This window comes from Elgaria multicarinata, chromosome 3 (assembly GCF_023053635.1).
Source record: "Elgaria multicarinata webbii isolate HBS135686 ecotype San Diego chromosome 3, rElgMul1.1.pri, whole genome shotgun sequence".
Taxonomy (NCBI): Eukaryota; Metazoa; Chordata; class Lepidosauria; order Squamata; family Anguidae; genus Elgaria; species Elgaria multicarinata.
This window is the reverse complement of record NC_086173.1, coordinates 144,459,034-144,479,178: the sequence shown is the minus strand read 5'-3', so window position 1 is coordinate 144,479,178 and position 20,145 is coordinate 144,459,034. Positions and strand designations below refer to the sequence as shown.

Genomic DNA, 20,145 nt, shown 5'->3' with positions numbered 1-20,145 from the left:
GGTCACTCTCGTCTATACCCATCCCGACATTTCTTCCGCCCGGACTTCGGTACGCTTTCCAGCTCGGTTTTGCAGCGCGGGATTGAGACCAGACTGAAGAAGAAGTGAGTGAAAGGTGGTCTGGCAGGTAGGAGTGCAATTCTGAGTCGCTGGATGTAGTGAAAGGGGGCAGCGGCAATGCATATAAGGAGGCGCTGAGGGTAGGTGGGCAGCCGAGAAAGGGGCGAGGCGGGGCATAGCAAGGCAATGGGTGCAGCAGAAGAGGGAACTGCTGGTGGGCAGCAATGATTCTTAATACCAGCCGGAATGCACAGTTATGAAGGGTGGAAAATGCTGTTCCCGTTTGCTGGCAGCCTGGAGACTTTTGCCTGATTAATGGATCCCATCAAGCAGCCTCCCATAGTCTGGTGTCCTATAGATGTGTGGGACTACAAATCCCAGCCTACCTGGCTTGCACTCAACATATCTGGAGGGCACTAGGTTGGGGGAAACGACTTAATGGGTTGTATTGGGGTCCACTAATCAGCCAAAAGCCTCCATGCTTTCACACGTGGGAACCGCATTTTCTGTCCTTAACTGTGCATTAAAGACAGTTATAGATATAATAATAATAATAATAATAATAATAATAATAATAATAATATATTTCTTACCCGCCTCTCCGATTGCATAATAGCAAGCATAAAATACAAAAAATACTGATTAAAAATGTAGTCTGGTCACTAAGCTATATTAGAGTACTCTCGTTCACGCACTGGTTATCTCTCGGTTGGACTACTGCAACCTTCTTCTCTCTGGCCTTCCTTCGTCTCACATCAGTCCGCTGGTCTCTGTCCACCACTCTGCCGCTAAGATCATCTTCTTGGCCCGCTGCTCTGACCATGTCACTCCACTTCTGAAATCTCTTCATTGGCTTCCAATTCACTCCAGAATCCAATATAAACTTCTCCTGTTGACCTTCAAAGCTTTTCACGGTCTAGCTCCTGCCTATCTCTCCTCTCTCATCTCACACTATTGCCCCGCTCGTGCTCTCCGCTCCTCTGATGCCATGCTTCTCGCCTGCCCAAGGACCTCTACTTCCCTTACTCGGCTTCGTCCTTTTTCTTCTGCTGCCCCTTACGCCTGGAACGCTCTTCCAGAACACTTGAGAACTACAAACTCAATCACAGCTTTTAAAACTCAGCTAAAAACTGTTCTGTTCCCTATAGCTTTTAAATATTGAGTTTGTTCTGACCCTATACTGTCAGCTTCACCCTACCCGGTGCCTGTTTACACTTCCCTGTGCCTGTTTGCATTCTCTTTCCCTCCTTATTGTTTACTACAACTTTATTAGATTGTAAGCCTATGCGGCAGGGTCTTGCTATTTACTGTGTAATCTGTACAGCACCATGTACATTGATGGTGCTATATAAATAAATAATAATAATAATAATAATAATAATAATAATAATAATAGAGTGACCAGATTCAAAAGAGGGCAGGGCTCCTGCAGCCTTAACTGTGGTGATGAAGAGGGAATTTCACCAGGTGCTGCATGCATACAAATGACACCTGTTGAAATTCCCTTTTCTATGCAACTGTTAAAAGATACAGGAGCCCTGTCCTCCTTTCCATAGGGTCACCCTAAATAATTCCCCTGTACCATCTGAAACGGGGCAGCCAAGTAGGAATGGATCCACTGGAGCGCCATGTCTCACAATCAACATTTCCGACAACCAATCCTGAAGCATCCCACAGTCAGTCTAATGAAAAGAAGCCGAGAGATCCAGGAGAATTGGCAGGGTCGCAACAGGTTGGAAATAGGTGGGCAACTTGTGGCCTTCCGGGTGTGTTGGCGTATATCTCCCATCATCCCTCACCATTGGCAATGCTAGCAAGGGCTGATGGGAGTTCCAGGCCATAACGTCTGGAATACCCCTGATCTAGATAATCCATGTCATCCAAGACTGTCTGGAATTGAATTGCTGCCACTGTTGCTGAAGCACCTTTCCCCTAAAGAGAAGATTAACAACTGGCTAATAGCTGGAACATCCTTCAGGGTCCCCTGGTATTTAGGAGTAGCTTCACAATTGCCTCTTTCTAGATGGTCACTTCTTCTCTTAAAGAAGCATTACTCACCTGGGCCCAGCCAGTCATCCCTCTTTTGCTACATGTTATAAGTCAAGAGCAGCAAGGGTCTTCAAAAGTTGGGGTGCTCTTTCTTCCTCTCCAACCCTCCCATTACTGTGTTTCTCTACTGGAAAAAAATGTATTTGTTGAATCTCTTCCTGTCTGTCGGTCTGTTCGTCCCGCAACTGGTAAAAGCACAGAGATTTAGGGCGTAATCCTATGTATGTTTAGGCAGAAAAATGCTGGGATTTGTAGGACTTTTTTCTTTCTAAACATGCATAGGATTGAGCCCTTAGAAAACTCTATGGCTTTAGTAAGGGTAAAAAATATATATCACGGGCCTTCCCTTGCTCGGCTTCGTCCATTTTCTTCGGCTGCCCCTTACGCCTGGAACGCTCTTCCAGAACATTTGAGAACTACAAGTTCCATCGCAGCTTTTAAAGCTCAGCTAAAAACTTTTCTTTTTCCTAAAGCTTTTAAAACTTGATTTTGCTCTGACTTTTATACTGCCTGTTTGGTGCATTCTCTTCCCTTCCTTATTGTTTTATTATGATTTTATTAGAATGTAAGCCTATGCGGCAGGGTTTTGCTATTTTATTGTTTTACTCTGTACAGCACCATGTACATTGATGGTGCTATATAAATAAATAAATAAATAAATAATAATAATAATAGTTGGGAATGATATGGTACAGGGCAAAGGGAGTTCACAGGAGTTGTTTTTGTTAAGGCAAACATGTAGGCAGACATGTGGTCCTCATTCTTTGAACTAGCAGTTATTTTTATTTTATTATTTATTTTATTTATCATACTTATACCCCGCTCCTCAGCCAAAAAAGGCTCTCGTTATAGAGGATGAGGTGAATTTCCTTAAGGAGATGTGGCTGTTGGCCAACAGAGTCTTACAGTGCAATCCTACACGTGGCTATTCAGGAGTAAGCCCCACTGAGTTAAATGAAATTCACTCCCAGTACATTACAAGTATCTATGCAGTTTTAAGCTCCTCCAACAGCCTCTCCCGAAATGTGGAGTATCGGACATTAGGACAAGACTAGACAACATACAGGCTGCAGTATGTGCTGCCATTTCTGCACTGCTAAAATTTGTGGTGGTGGCAAACCCCCATGGAGGGGTAAAAATAAAGGATACATTTAGCTTGAAAACAAGCTAAAGTTGCCCTTTTTACTCCTCCCTGGTGGTATGCCACTGACATTCGTTGGCAAAGTGCCATTTATTTTATTTTTTTGCTGCCGATGCATTCAGTGACATGGCAGGGATAGTCACCGGAGAGGTCTGGGGGTGTCAAAAGTGGTCCCTGGACCCTTCGAAGTTGCCCACCCTTGCTTCAGGTGTTCGTACATTTTTTAACAAAATGTTCTTTGCTTTATTTATTTATTTATTGAATTTTGTGAACCGCCCAGAGAGCTTCGGCTATTGGGCAGTATAGAAATGTAATAAATAAAATAAAATAAATAAAAGTAAAATTATATACTGCCCCATAGCCAAAGCCAAAGCTTTAGCATGCTGTGAATCCACATAACCTCTCTTCCTGTTTGTAAACCCTGGATCTGAGAATGACCATTATACACTGCAAGGTTATTTTGGAATAATCACCTAAATTTGCATCCTGCATTTAAAAGACCTTCTTTAAGAGTTTTCTTTTTGTAGCCTTTTAACCTGCATTGAGATTTCAGTCTTTGCTTCTGTGTGCTTGCAGGTGTTTTTCACAATTGCTGGAGTTTATGTTCGGGGTCGATGAAGTGTCATATCTATGTACCACAATATGCAACATCACAGTTGGTTAGCTCTGACGAGTCACAAAATGCGCTTGTGCGTAGTGCGGATGTACTGTTCTCCAGCCTCCAAGAGGCCTGAAGCAACTACAACAATGGAAATGGCTACAAATGTTCTTTACCGCCTGTCAGAATCTGGGAAGGTTTTGGGAAGAAACTCGCTTCAGCGAGTCTCTGCAGTCGCCAGAAGCTGGTGGGACAAATATGAGGAATTCGTTGGACTCAATGAAGTCCGAGAGGCCCAAGGAAATGTGACTGAGGTAAGGATGGAATGACTGGCACATTTGGAAAAAATCTATCTGAAGGACTGTCTTTTCTCATATGAACCGGGCCTCTTATTAAGATTGTCAACAGAAGCTCTTTTGCATGTTCCAGAGACCCCCAAACTACAGCTGGGTGGGACCAAGGAGAGGGCCTTTTTAATATGATGTTCCTAGGCTTTGGAATTCCCTCTCAAATAGGGTGACCATATGAAAAGGAGGACAGGGCTCCTGTATCTTTAACAGTTGCATAGAAAAGGAAATTTCAGTAGGTGTCATTTGTATATCTGGAAAAACTGGTGAAATTTCCTCTTCATCACAACAGTTAAAGGTGCAGGTGCCCTACCCTCTTTTAAATCTTGTCACTCTAGTATAGCTCCTGCAGCTTTAACTGTGATGAAGTGGGAATTTCCCAAGGTTCTCTATATATACAAATGACACCTGCTGAAATTCCCTTTTCTATGCAACTGTTAAAGATACAGGAGCCCTGTCCTCCTTTTCATATGGTCACCCTAATCTCAAAGGAATCCTGTCTCATTCCGTCTTAACAGCTTTTCACTACATTGGGAAGACCTTCCATTCTAGGAAGGTTTATGGTTGAGTTTCCCAACCTTTTGGGATCAGTGGGCACATTTGGACTTCCAAGAGAGGGTCATGGGTGCTCTTACAATATGGCTGCCACAGGGGGACTTGCCCATTCATAAAATAGCTGCCATGATGAGCATGGCCACTAGTTTCCCAGAAGCCAGACTGGTGAGGTTAAAAGAAAAGTATTTTGCCCAAGAAGCTAAATACAAGGCAGAGGTGGGGGCTGAGCTCCAAAATATAAAGCCACTCTTTTGAACCCAAATAAAGATGGTGAAGGACGGCAGCACTTCACTTTGCAACAAGCCTGACTCCTAGTTGTTGTTGTTTTAAGAAATCAAATAAAAATCAGGAGGAGTTAGCAAGACAGATGTCTGTGATCACCACATTGGGGACCCCAGGATTAAGAGTTTTAATTCTGCTGGAAGCAGTTTTATTTTGTTGGGTGCCTTTTGCTTACTATTTTAACCGCTGCCACTCTTAATTTTTGTAGGGGTGGTTTTAATTGGTTGTCGTTCAGAGAAAAGATGGCCGGAAAGATGGGACAAAAATGTTTTAAATAAATTCATTTATCTGTTAATTTTTATCCTACCCTTTCTCTCTTTCGCTCTCAGGCTCAAAGTGAGTTACAGCTGCTGTTAGCACAAACACTCACAACTTCAGTGGGATTAGACTGTCAGATATGGCAATGGTAAACTCTTATTTTCCTACCCATCCTATTCCAGGCTGAAAAAAGGTTTATGGTGGCTCGCGGGATCGTACGAGAAGCTCGTGAAAACTGGGAGGCCCAGCAGCTGAAACTGAAGGAAATTCGGGATCGTTTGGACCGAGTCTCTCGCGATGACATTCAGTACCTGGAACTGGCAACGTCAGAGCACAAGTTACTGCAGGTAGGACTAGCCCAGAACTCTAGAGTAGCGTGAATCTGCTCTCTCCTTTGAATTGTATTTATTCTCTTTTGTTGGAGGAACTTTTTAACCCCACCTTTTGGAATTGCCTCAAGGAAGTTTACGCGAACACCTAAAAACATTAACAGCAAATAAAACTGCAGATTCAAAATCCACAATAATTCTGTTGATTTCTGATGGAGTTGCATGTTGCTGTCACTTTTAATGAGAACACTGGGCCACATCCTTCCATAATGGGGCTGTCCTTAAAAGAATTTAAAAGTGTTTGGGTGGGCAGCAAAGCACCAACAATGCATTGAAATTTTATGTTCAGAAGGCGTGTTCCAATGAAAGATCGTTTTCTTCTGGTCTTTATAAAAGACTAACAAGGCATATTGTTTATATACACATTCTAAGGATTGGGTTTGTGAAAGTTATTCTGGTGGCAATATATTATTTATTTATTTATTTGTTTTGAGTATGGGTAGCTCACCTTACAGTTGAAAAATTTTCAAGGCAGCTTACAACACATTGTAAACGTACAACACCCCACCCCAAAACACGCATGCAGAGCCCATCAGTCCTTAGTCCTCTGGCTGATGCATGGGGCCAGAACATGCTTCCCTTCGGTTTTGCAGTCCCAGGGTGTAAGGATTGGGCCAGGACTTCTGCAGAAGCATCTTGAAAAGGCATAGGAACTGACTCGGAGGCTGGGTTCGGACAACACAGTAACCAACGCCGCGTTAAATAATTGACGGTTGGTTATTGTGTTGTCTGTCGGGACTTTATTCGCACCACATTTGGTTATTCTGCTGAAATAACCAACACAAATAACCAACGCTGTGCAGAATTGATTATTTGAACAACCATTGGTTATTGTGTTCTGTGTCGGGCACTGTTAACTATTTCGTTGCACGCAGTTGAATATTTTCGCCGATTACAGAGTCCCCTGGCAAGACTGACCGAAGCGGTGGCGGCTGCTCTAGTCCAGCTGGCAGAACTCACAATGGCTGATGGGATACCAGCAGGAGGACTGAGATGGGGAGAGAGGGGTGGATGTGTCAATCAAACACACTGTTGGCTAATAGTCAAATCGACGCTGGCCTTAATCTACACCTAGGTTGATTATGATCATGTTGTGTGGGCCACAGAATGAAACTCCTCTAATTCTTTTTTCAAGTATGGAGCTATATTGATTGGTTGATTTGTAGTCAGTACCATGTCATCTGCATAAAGACCTAAGAGCTATCCCTCATTTTCTATATTAACTTCCTTGATGTTTGGATTGTTCCGAAGATTTTGTATCAGGGGTTCCAGTGCTGACATAAATAACAGTGGTAAGAGATCAATTTTATCTGAGTTAACATTATTTACCCTGACCATTGCTATGGAGTCATTATATATCTTACCTATTATATCCAGGAAATTTTGTTCAAATTTCATCTTATGTAAGGCCTCTTTCAGAAATGGCCATTCCAAGCAATCAAAGGCCTTGAAAATAGTCTAGTGATATTACTGCGAAGGGGAGCTTATTTGACTTAGAATGGTATAATATATTCAGTAATTTTCGAATAGGATCAGAGATTTGGCATCGAGGGACAAAACCTGTCTGGTCTGGATGAATATATTTATTAATAATTTTCTTCAGGCGATTTGCCATGACAGTTGTAAAGGTTTTATAGTCCAAATTAAGCAGAGTTATTGGTCTGTAAGATTCAACACCAGCTGGATCTTTGAAGGGTTTCGGCGTCACTATTATCTTTGCATGTGTCCAAGTCCCTGGAAGAGGCATTCCTTTCAACATATCATTGAATACCCTTACCAGATAGGGGTTTAGTATTTCTTGAAAATGTTTATAAAACGTGGCTGTGTACCCATCTAGCCCTGGGGTTGAGGGGAGGGGCTGTAGCTCAGTGGCAGAGCTCCTGCTTTGCATGCAAAAGGTCCCAGGTTCAATCCCTGGCATCTCCATGTAGGGCTAGGAATGAATCCTGCTGGAAACCCTGGAGAACCACTACTGCCAGTCAGTGTCAACAATACTGGGCTAGATGGATCTATGGCCTGACTTGGTATAAGGCAGCTTCCTATGGAGTTGTAGCCCGAGACATCTGGAGGGCACCAGGTTGGGGAAGGGTGCTCTGGAGCACAATCTGTTTCCTGCTCAGAGAACCCAGCTAGCCGTACGATGTTCACAATGGAGAACACCTAGTGGAGCTGTCAAGCACTCACCCTTGAAATTAGGAGTGCAGTGAACCCCTTATTGCTGCAAACCCAATTCTGTATCTCTAATGAAAACGTGCTTTTTAGGGCAAACACAGGACAATCTCAAACACAATAGAACGAAAGAAGTGAGAAAGAGTGAAAATAATACTAAGAAAAAAAGTTAATACTAGGCAGTCTTTGGATTTTGGAAATTCAATTTAATTTTAAACCCTAGCATTACAGGAAAAACGTTCAGCCAGCATGACCAATGGTCAGGGATGCTGGGAGTTGTAGTCCAATACATCTCGAGGACACCAGATTGCAGAAATCTGCTAGCGTCAATTTAAGGCTGTATATATTCTGTGCTTCAAAAAAAAACACATACTAGAATTTTGCATAATGTTATCAATCATCATGATTTTCATGCACCAATTCTGTATCTCATGAAGACATGCTTTTGGGGGCAAACACAGGATAATCTAAAACACAATAGAAAAAAAAAGTGAGATAGAGTGAAAAATAGGGGGGGGGGAATAAGTTAACGCTAGGCAGGCTTTGGATTTTTGAAATTCAATTTAATTTTAAACCCTAACATTGCAGGAAAAATCTTCCTTTCCAACCTTATATAATCACAATAAGAATTCCAATGGACTCTAAATGGATTTCATATTGATCTTTGGATTTTTTTAAACAAATCCAGTAATCCAGTGTGCCATAAACCCATGTGTTTCTCTTTATTGGTCCTCATCCACCTGGCCTCTGCAAAGCCTTAATACAGACATCATCTCTATCCATGTCTGCTGGGTTTTTCTGGTAACAAGCAGTTAGAATAACATGTGTTTAAACTCAAACAGTAAGGAATCGCTTCGAACTATAACGCATATGACATAATGATATTGAATGGAATAAAGTGACAAAGGCTCAGGATGTTAAAAAATCTGTAGTTTTATTCTGAGGAGGAGTCCAACTCCTCGGAATAAAACTACATATTTTTAAAACATTCTGAGATTTCATCCATTTCTTCCATGGGACATTTTGGACATTCTTCAGTTTTGTTTTTGCTGATGTTTAATGCCAAGCTGACTTTGTATCTGAAGTTCCATTTAGCCATCATGGACGCTGATAGCCCCTGTCTTCCAGGTATTCATCTAATCCTCTTTTTAAAGCTAAGGCTGTAGCTGTTGCCACATCTTTCAGCAATGAATTCCATAAGTTAATTATCCATTGTGTGAAGAATTATTTCCTTTTGACTGTCCTGCAGGAATTTATTTACTGATTACATTTATATCCTGCTTTTTTATCCAAGGAGTCCAAGATGGCATACATCATCTCCTCTCCGTTATATATTCACAACCACCCTGTGAGGCAGGTTAGACTGAGATTAGCTCAAAGTCACCCAGTGAACTTCATGGCCAAGTGAAACTTGAACCTGGGTCTTCTGAGTCCAACATTCTAACTGCTATGCCACAGTGGCTCTCAGGCCTTAGCTAGACCAGCGGTTATCCCAGGCTGATACCCGAGATCGCCCCTGTGCGTCCAGATGACGCACAGGGGATCCTGGGCTCAGGAAGGGATCATCCCTCTCTGGCCCTGGGATAAAGCCCTACACTTTGGGCCCGGTTTTTCATGTGGTCTCGGGCTGAGCCCAAGACCGCGAGCGTGTGGTCCGTTTTCGCGGCTTTTCCTGGCTCCACGTGATTACATCGGGGCTAGGGTGGGGGGAGCAGGGAATTTTTTTTTTAAAAAAGAACCCACCTTACCTTTTTGCTCCAGCGATCGTGTGCAACTGGCCCTTTAAGATTTTTTTTAAAAAAGGCAGGCGCGACGCTTCTCCTTTTGAGCTCATCACACCTTGCGTGTAAAAGAGGGTGAAATCTCGCATTATTCACAACGCGAGGTTTCTCCTCCTCTCCCCCGGATTTTCAGGTAGGTCTAGCAAAGGCCTCAGTCTCCCACATTCTTCCTTCTGGTTGATACTCAAAAAGCCCTCCTATCTGCTTTACATGAGGAGAGCCATGCCGGATCAGACCAAAAGCCTAATTGTTTCACCACCATCCTGTTTCCAATAGTTGCCAAAGAGATGCCACTGAAAAGCTTAGAGGAGAGCCACGGGAATGTATGAGAATGTCGGGTTTTTTCGTAAAGCATGCAAGCCTGCCCTGTTCAAAGCTCGAAATGTGAGCGTGAGCATGTGTCTGCCGAAAACATTCGTAAATTGTGGACTACGTGCTTGCGTTTGTCTTGCTCCCAATTCCCAGTCCGATTTGCGCAAATTTCCTCTGTAGACTGAATCAGCCTTTAGTCTTTGTAGAGAACATGTGCAAATTAGGAAGTTTGCACAAATAATTTGGCTCAAATCTCCCATTCTGTTCAGGCAAAATGAGCAGTGATCGCAAATGGAAATCGGCCACAAGACGAACAGCAAGACAGTGCGTGGAAAATCCTATCGATCTCGAAAATTGCTCATTGGCCTGTCTCTAGATGGCCATGCCCCCCCCCCCCCCGGTTGTTCTGTAGCTGCCTCTCTGATCCTGGAGGTACCATATAGCCATCAAGGCTAGCAGCCTTACCATCCATGAATTTGTCTAACCCACTTTTAAAGCCAATTAAGACGGGGGCCATTACCGCATGGTATGGTAGCAAATTCAGCAGTTGATAGTGAAAAAGTTCTGGGCAGTATCCAATTTGACCTTACTGCTAGTGTAAATTATGCTGCACTATCGGAATCAACCTCTAATGAAACACCAATGGTGTTGGTTGGTGCAATGGGATTCCCTAGGGGGCGGAAAAAACCCTAGTTCTGGCATGGGTAGCTGTATAACATTTTCCACACTGAAGACCAACACAAAGAATTCATTACATTTCTCTGCAATCTTCCTGTAGCAAATCCTTTGTCATCTAACCATCTCTCCTGGCTGGTTTCCTGCTTTTGATCTATTTAAAGAGTTTGTTATTCTTTGTCTTAATATTTTTAGCAATATGCTCCTTGAATTATCATCTTGATTATGATTATTTTTCTGTTTCCAATGCCAACTTGCCATTCCTCCAGAACAGAACTTTTCTTTTGGAAGAACATTTCAGTGGGCCTGACATTCCTTCTATTCCTAAAGTATGTTTGCTTTAGTTTTGTTGATGTGGGGGTGGTTTTGGGGAGGGGGGGCTGCACAGAGAAGAGGCTTGAACAAGATCTTTTCATCCATTTATGCCCTGCAGCAGGGCGAAAGAATGCAATACTGTTAACTTCTCTTTCTTCTTTTATGCACGCATAATTCCGGGATGAGCTGCTCTTTACATCATATTTGATGACTGGCCAGGACTTGCTGTACAGGTTGGGTCGCATAACAACTTTCACTATAAATACACACCTACCACAATAATGATCAGGAAATTTAATCTCTCCCTCTGAAAGAGCCTGAGCAGTGTGTGTCTGTCTCTCCGTCTCTCTGAAATAGTTTTCTTACTTAACCTAAGAATGGCCCTGCTGGAGCAGACGAAGGGCTCTGTCTAGTCCGGCCTTCTGATTTTTACACTGGCCAGCCAGGCACTTCTGGGGAAGCCCATAAGCAGGGACATGTAGGCAACTTTTGCCCGCCCAGCGATCAGCGTTCAGAGATATACTACTTCTGCAGCTGGAGGTTCCATTTTGCCATCCTGGCCAAGAGCCACTAGTCGACCTATCGTCTGTCAGTCTGCCCAATCCCTTTTTAGGCTGCAAACCTAAACACACTTACTGGGAGGGGGTCAGTCCCATTCGGAAAGAAACATGTGATGCTGCCAGTGAAGGCTGGTGGCTCCAATGTTGGTGGGGCTGTGAATCCATTCTGGGTTTCATTCAGAACCAGCCAGAATGCTAAAGGAGCTATCCAAGGTGCTCCTTTAGAGTTCTGGCTGGTTCTTTCTGAAACCTGGAATGGATTCACAGCCCCACTGAAATGGGAGCCACCAACCTCTACTAGATACTGTCTAATTACTGCCTAATCTACACCAGGCAGAATATTACACTATGAAAGCAGTATGGAAGCGGTATATAAAAGGCAGGAGCTACACCAAGCAAGATATAGCACTATGAAAGCAGTATATGGTATGTGTCAGTTAACCCCAACAGTTGTCATTGCATTTCAATACCTCTATAAAGCAGTAGTGTGGCTCCTGCCTCTTATATACTGCTTTCATAGTGCAATATCCTTCTTGGTGTATATTAGGCCTTTGACCAAGTCAGACCATTGGTCTATTTTGTTCAGTCTTGTCGACACCAGGGGTGCTGAAGCTCATCCCGATGGACCAGATCTGGCCCTCCTGGGGTCTCCCTCCAGCCCTCCCATGTTTTCCACATGGCTCCACCCACTTTCCCCTGACTGCTGACCTTTTGGTGGTCTCCCAGTGTTTATGTAGTTCCCTCCCCACTCCCGTTCTAGAAGGCTTAACTAAGGCTTAACCAATGGCAGTAAGACCTTTCAGATACAATAGGCAGGTATTCTTGATCCCGCCCCTTTTGCTTTTGGTCCCGCCCTCCACTGAAATGTGGCCCCTCAGAACTTCTCCAAAATAGATTTCGGCCTTAGGTTGAAAAGGGGTCAACAACCCTGGTGGACACTGACTAGCAACGGTAGATAGGTTGGAGGGAGAAACACCAAAAGTATGTGCAAAAAGGAAGAGAGGCTGGCTCTAATATTAACAACTCCTATGTAATGGTAATGTCCCTGGTGTATTTATGCATATTTAGTAGTTTGTAATATATATATATGTATATCTGTGTTAAAAACAGCCCCTGAAGAAGGATTGTTACCAACTGAAACGTTGGGCTATCCGTGAAGTTTTGAAAACTTTTTTAACAAGAAAAATAAAAAATCTTCTCACCAGAGCCAGCCTCTCCTCCTTTTTGTGCTGACTAGCAACAGCCTTCCAGGGTTTCCAAAGCGGGGGGTCTTTTCCAGCCTTCCCTTAACATACTGGGAATTGAATCTGGGACCTTTTGCATGTAAAGCGTTTGAAATACCACTGTGCTGTGGCCCATCCATCCCTAATAAACGTGAATAGGATTGCCCTATTAAAGCCATCTCGGCCAGTAGCCATCAGCACCTTTTGTGGCCGTGAATTTTTTATTTATTTATGTGGCTTTGCTGCTGCACCACCAAACGCCCTCATCAACCTCCCTACCGATCAGCATTTTACAACGTGACCCCATTAGGTGCATTCACAAACCGCTAGTGCAGCCTTCCCCAAACCTGGCAACCTCCAGAATGGACTACAAGTCCCATCATCCTCCACCAGCATGATTAGGTAAAGCTGCGTTGTTGTTGTTGTTGTTGTTGTTGTTATTATTATTATAATATTCCGCCTTTTCCCCAGTTCTGGGACTCAAGGGGGTTTACAAGATTAAAACACTAGGCTATTGGTTTAATAAATGGTGCCCCTGAAGGTGTAAGAGAACACTATGGAGAAAGCTGCCAACGGGCACGGATCCCATGCGCACCCAGGATCGCACAGCTTCTGTAGCTTCTGCAATGTTTGCAGTCACGGCAGAGCTGTTCCATCTTTTTCTCTGTTTCCCTTGTTATGTACTTCACGTTGGGTTAAAAAAAGCACTGGGCTGTGCTATACTCCCTTGGGAGAGAGCGGTCATGAGAAAAAGAGGGAAGAGCTGTGATCCTGGTAGTCCTGTTGACATTTCTCTGTCGGCAGGCAGATGGAGTCCCTCCCAGGCAGTGCAGATGTGTTTGCTCAGGAACTCTGCATCTGTTCCAAATGGAGCCTATGGAAGTACCGACACAGATGGAGCTGCATACAGTGGTTTCCAGTGCCAAAAGCCAATGCGGCCACCGTGGGCTAAACCAGGGGCAGGCAAGACATGGCCATTGGGCCACATGCACCCCTCCCTGCCCAAATATGGCAGAGCCGGAGCAAAGGTCCGACATCCCCAAGAAAACGACCCACGGCCTGTTGTCAAAATTTGGCAGTGTGGTAGCAAAAAAAAAAAAAAAGTTGGTTTGACCTTAAAAAAAAAGGGGGGGGGAACCTTTTTTTCCTGCTGTGCCACTGAAATTTAATGACAAATTCAGCTGCAGGGCAAGGGTGCAGCCCCTGCTGGGTTCCAGGGAGCAGAGCAATCAGTTCCCAGACCCCCCGGGAAGTTGTCTACCTCTGGGCTAAACCAAGTATTAAAAAGCCAGTGTTGCATACTGAAATGCTTTGACAGCTCTGGTCAGTCTGCCCCAATCTGATGCCCTCCAGATGTTTTGGACTGCAACTCGCATCACCCCCTGTCTAGCATAACCAATGGTCAAGGTTGATGGGAGTTGTAGCTGAACATCTGGTGGGTGCCATGTTGGAGGAGAGTGGTCCTGGCTCTGAATAGGCATTGATTTTCACAGATTGTCCATACTCTTGTACTGGGTTTATGGCACCTTTAAGCTTGCTCACCGGAAATGTTTCATGGCTGTGCAGGAGAAACGTATCAGCCAGAACATCCCCAAGGCAATTCAGCATCTCTGTTGTGGTGGTGGTGGTGAAATATATTAGACACCTTTCTCAACAAAAGACTCAAGGCAGCTTACAACAGGAATGAAAACATACCTCCCCCCCCCCAAATTAAGACAATTTAAAATGGTTAAAAACAATTAACAATAAAATACAAGTTATGGCAAAAGAAGAAAGACTGGAAGGAAGGATTGGAGGGTTGGAGACCAGGGGAGAAAAGACAACAGGAGGCCTATTTCTCCCCAGGACTTTCAAAGTTGGACTTTTCTAGCTCTGAGCTACAGGACCCTGCCTGTGCTCCACCCCTTCTAGGATGTGATTCAAGAACCAAATTTGGCAGCCAGATGGATCTATGGATTAGAGAACATGCCCTCCCCTGCCTCAGGTTAGAGGATAACCAGCATCAAAAAAGGGTAGATGTTGGAAGATGTTGGTTCTCCCCTGACTCTTTTGATGTGGAATGGGTTTAAGCAAGCCTCGTCTTGGAACTGCTGCCTTGTTACGTATTGAACTGCTGTGATGCCCCCATGAAGGCCTCTTCCAAAACTCCATGCCGCGAATGAAAACCTGGTCGGCCCTTTGTGATGTGTCGGCCAGTCACTGCAAATGGTCAACTGTCTGCAAAGCTCTCTTCAGAGCGTGGGCACCTAGTGCTTATGAGTCACGTACCCGAGACAAATCCCTGCACAGAGAAGCTTAACGTGTACATTTTAAAGAGGAGGGTGGATTTGCGGGCTTTAAGTTGGAAAGGAAATGAGATCTCATGCTGTTTCTCAGGAATGAATGAGCCAGAGGTATATGCAATAAAAGCCCACAGGAAGATGGGGTGGGTTGGTGTTCATTTTCATGTAGCGGTGCCCATTTTGCTGCGGAGCAGTGCTTGAAGGAAAAGGAATCTGTCTACAAAACAGCCATGCTGGATCAGGCCAAGAGCCATCTAGTCCAGTGCTCTGTCAAAGCTACATCTAGGCATCCTGTCAAAATGAGGTTGCAATCATGAGCGATAATTATAAATTATAAATTTCTATGAAATTTACTCTAGAGCAAACATGTTTAGGAGCAGGCTGTAAGTGCTTCTCCCTGTTAGCAGGATTTGGCTCTAGACCAAACTCGTGGTTGGTTGGGTGAGTTTAATAGGGGTGATTCATCCTTTCGGCTCTACCAGTTATTTCTTCTTTAGCAGGTAGAGGAATACTTAATTAGGGTACTAATGATGGTGAGAATATTTCCAGTTACTTAATAGGATACATAGATACATATGTGGTTACATGGATGAGCATGAGATTGTGACAATGCTCCCCCCCAAATGTGTCAAAAGAGAGGGAAGAAAACCTCCATTTAACCACGTTTTAACTGAAGCTGCCGCTGGGCATGTTAACTTAATACAGACGTCTCTTTGAGAACACGCTCTTCCAGTGTGAAATGAGTGGTGCTAAGCCGTGTTAATGCTTGTGCAAACAGGACTCAGGGATTGGGGAGAAGAGGCAGAGTACAAGCAGTATCTCTTGTCTTCTCTGGGATGACCAAGTTTTTGTGTTCCCCCAAGAGCCCCAGTATTTCATGAGGTAATGATCTTATTAGCTTGTTTGCTGCCAGGCTGAAAGCACGAAGGCAGCAGCCGGCTGCCTCCTGGGCCTACACATGCCGCCGGCCTCTTGTAGCAGTGGCTCAGTGCTTCTGAGATGGAGCTGGGCAGGAGCATTCCAGGCAGGTTTCCTACAGCGGTCGCTCTAGATTGGTGATTCTTTCTCTCCACAAGGCCTGGTGAGCTTGGCACCTGGGGTGGGTAGCAATGGCCATGGAGGGCTTTAAAAGCCAGTGTGGTGTAGTGGCTAAGGTGTTGGACTGGGAGTCGGGAGATCCCAGTTCTAGTCCCCACTCGGCCATGGAAACCCACTGGGTGACTTTGGGCCAGTCACAGACTCTCAGCCCAACCTACCTCACAGGGTTGTTGTTGTGAGGATAACATGGAGAGGAGGAGGATTATGTATACTGCCTTGGGTTCCTTGGAGGGGAAAAGGTGTGATATAAATGTAATAAATAATAATAATAATAAAAGGGGATGAGACAAATTCATGAAGGATACACCTATTAATAGCTACTGGTGTGGTTGGCTATATATTACCTCCAGTATCAGAGGCAATATGCCTATGTACACCAGTGGCTGGGGAACATGGGTGGGAGGGTGCTGTTGTTTTCATGGCCTGCTTGTGGACTCCCTGTGGGCATCTGGTTGGCCACTGTGGGAACAGAATGCTGGGCTACATAGGCCTTTGGCCTGGTCCAGCAAGGCTCTCCGTATGTTCTTGTGGAAAGCAACGTTTCCCCAGCCAGAATGAAAGAGCATAAGGGCCTGATTTATGCTCAGTCAAACCATTTATCTGTCTAGCCTACTTTACTCTGCAGGGCTGGACCAAGACATTTTGCAGCCTGAGGCAAAAATGATACCCTTCATTCCATGTACGGAAGCCAACAGGAAGCCTTCAGCACCGGCAATGGGATAGCATCCTGCGTCGTACCTGAGGGCAACAGGCTAATTAGGGGGTGCATGACAGGCCTTGTCGCACACACAGCTCTGCCTTCCAAGAGAAAGGAAGGCCCAGGGGCTTCAGGAGGAATGGAGAAGAGTTTGCTGCCACTGCTTTCTAATAACTGCTGCCTGTGGTAGTTTCTTAGCAGCGCCAGCCCTGTTACTCTGACTGACAGCATTTTTCCAACAGGGCAGGCTGAGGCAGCCTTAACCTGAAGTTCTTGGAAATGGAGATGCTGGGAATTGAACCTAGTACAGGCTGCATGCATCCCAATCTTGTCTCCTCACTGTGTTTTGAACAGTCCCAGTGAGCATTCCTGTGTCTGGTTCCTATTTGTTTGTTTAATCATTCATTGGATTTATTTCTTGCCTTATTCTAATGCCTTGTGGCATTAGTTTTTTCAGGGACCTGTGCCATAAACAGAATTGTCTGATAGTCATTGGCCTACATATCTACGTATTTTTTGCTCCCTCCACCCCAAGTCCTTGAAATTCAGCTGGTGCATGTTTGTTAATCCCATATGCCACATTTCCAGCAGAATTGGCATCGGCTGGCGTCATGCATCCACTGCTGAACGGACTGAGGCAAGTGTGCCATGCTGATGACCTCAGCAGCAGATCTTTGGCCATATCAGCCAGGCTTGCCAACTGACCAACAAAAACAGCAGGCCTGCTCTTGTGCTGTTAACAGCAGCCTGTGCTGCAGAAATCATTTCATGATATGAAGATAATCATCCTCATCTGCTAATGTCTGCACATCAAACTGCTGTTAAAGGCGTAGGAGCAGGGGAATAGTAAAAAGTTTGCAACCTTAATATCATCCTGTCCTGGTGGTCATCTTGCCCCTCTCTTCAGAAGAGAAGCGGGGCTATGCCATCTCCTCTGCTGAGACACCACCTGCTACGGTTCCCCTAAGTGGTCACCTAGCTAGCACCCATTCCATTGGGCTACCTAAACTGTTTACATTTGTGATAAGAACTGTAACTTGAAGAACTGGTACCCGAGGCTCTGGTTTTCCTCCTCTTCCCTCCCCATCCATTTTTCGTCGTGTGCTGAGTTTTGTAGATTGCAAACCTGAAGGATTGCAAGGGCTGTCTTTCTACTGATATTTGGAGAGCCTATTTAGATGACAATTGGGATTGAAATGCTATTATTATGAATTATTATTACTACTATTTTTATTATTATTGATGATGATGATGATAGAGGTTGACATTGATAATGGTTATATGAACCATCCAAGTTTCTTCTAGTTTTTAACATGCTGCCCTTTTAAGCAACTCCTCTTGGCTTTCTTGCAGGAAGAGAAGAGATACCGCACCACCTATCTAACTGCTGAGGAATCCGAGCGGGAGACTTTCTCTCTCTTCTCAGCTGCGGTGAGGGAAAGCCACGAAAAAGAACGAACAAGAGCTGAGAAAACAAAGAACTGGTCCATTATTGGCTCAGTGTTGGGGGCCGTAATTGGGGTCCTGGGTTCCACCTATGTCAACCGCGTGAGGCTGCAGGAGTTAAAAGCCTTGGTTTTTGAAGCGCAAAAGGGACCGATAAGCCTTCAGGAAGCTATCCGAGAACAGGCGTCCACCTATAACTCCCAGCAGAGGGACCTAAGTGACCTCATTGCCAACCTGAGGAACATCCTACAAGTTGTGACTGTGACATCACAGGAAGTGGAGGGGGCTTCCTCGGCCAAAGGCAACGCGAGCGCATCACTAAAAATAGACCCTCTCTTAGTGTCCGTTAAGGAGCAGCTGACCTACTCTAAACAAATAAGCTCATTCCTTGGAAGCTTGCAACAGCAGCTTAGCAACCTGGAAAAAGGTTTAGGGCAAATGGCCGCTGAGGTACAGAATGTCAAGAGTGCACCTCTTCCCGCACCCAGGGAGAAACTAATACTTAGCTCTCCAACAGAGGGAAGCAGCCAGGCCTTTGAGGCGGACGATGTGGTCCTAGAACTGTGCAACACAGAGAGGAGGCTGGAAGCGCACATGAAGAGGAACTCTATCTACAGCACGGCCTTCACATGTACTCTGTTCGCCATCACGCTTCCCGTGCTCTATGTGCTGCTCAAGGGGAATTAGCCTACAGCTCAGCAGGAAATAATTTCCTAGGGTAATAAAATGACGTTCCTTGAGCATTGACGACTCTCCTCTTCAGATGACTTTTCAAAAGCGATTTTGTGAAATCGCACCAGCGGCTGGAGGTGCATGCAAATGTGTTGCATTAAAAATACCATCTACATGTCCTTCTTGTGTTCACTCCAGAGCTGCTTGTGGAATTTGACCCTTCGTAGCTTCCTTTTTTTTTTTTACCCCATTGGAGCGCATTGCCTTGGAACCAGGTGGATTGCCTTCATGTCCCCCCAGGTTGATCATAATGGGAGAAGCAGTTTTAGGGGCTACTGCAGCCACCCCCAACCTGGCACCCTCCAGATGTATTGGACTACAACTCTCAGCATTCCCCAGACCAACACACCTGGAGCGTGCCAGTTTGGGAGAAGCTCAGCTACTGGTAGTAAAATCATAAGCCCTATTCAGGTGTTCTGTACCTGAAAATCAGTGTTCTTGCTTCCGTGGAGACTCGCCACAGATAGAGGAGGCTCTCCTTTTGAGGCAGTTCCCTTCACAAGTAGAGAGTGAGGGATGTGACAAAAGGATGGGGCAAAAATGCTCCCTCGTCGTGGGTTTGCCTGAATGCCTGAATAGGGTTTTACCTTGTGTACTTTTGAAGAACAAATTAAGAGGAGTTTCAATTTTTCAGTGAGTTAGACGGCTCTGTCTCACAGTTCCTATGAAATTGTAATGTGGGTACTTTGGAAAATTAAACATACCAGCTATTAACTTGGGAATTTGGTGTACGTTTGTGTATGAGACAGGCAGACAGAGACTCTTGACTTTTTAAATCTTCCTTACCATCAGAAACACACAAGTTCTCCTTGCACTTCACACATCTCTTGGCTGTGTCATAGAATAACATGTGAAGAGTTATACTTCTGCATTAAGTCACCTAGGAATTCTTCTCAGAGGGTGTTCTTATACGCCCGCTCACGCTAGGCCTTGCTCCTGTGCCAAGCCTTACCCTAGGGCTAGGAAATTTACAGCTTAATCCAACCCACATGGGTTTCCAACTGCCCTCACACTCACCCTAAATCCCAAGGACTCCAACTGGGCAGCTCAGCCATTTTTCTCCCAAATGAGCTAAGAGCTCTTTAAAACTCTCTCTCCCCAGCGCAGCCAGCAGTAAAAGCGTTGGCTTCTCCTTATAGCTTCTCCTGCGTTGCACACAGGACATGGGTGTGAGTA

General features: G+C 44.8%; 1 protein-coding gene across 1 annotated transcript; it reads left to right on the top strand.

Moving 5' to 3' along the window:
* The first annotated feature begins 38 nt into the window (after positions 1 to 38).
* Positions 39 to 19,683, top strand: CCDC51 (coiled-coil domain containing 51). The gene is made up of 4 exons (XM_063123456.1): positions 39 to 127; positions 3,827 to 4,162; positions 5,473 to 5,637; positions 18,145 to 19,683. The coding sequence occupies exons 2-4, from the start codon at positions 3,881 to 3,883 to the stop codon at positions 18,922 to 18,924; spliced, it is 1,227 nt and encodes a 408-aa protein (XP_062979526.1). The 5' UTR covers positions 39 to 127; positions 3,827 to 3,880; the 3' UTR covers positions 18,925 to 19,683.
* Positions 19,684 to 20,145: the final 462 nt, after the last annotated feature.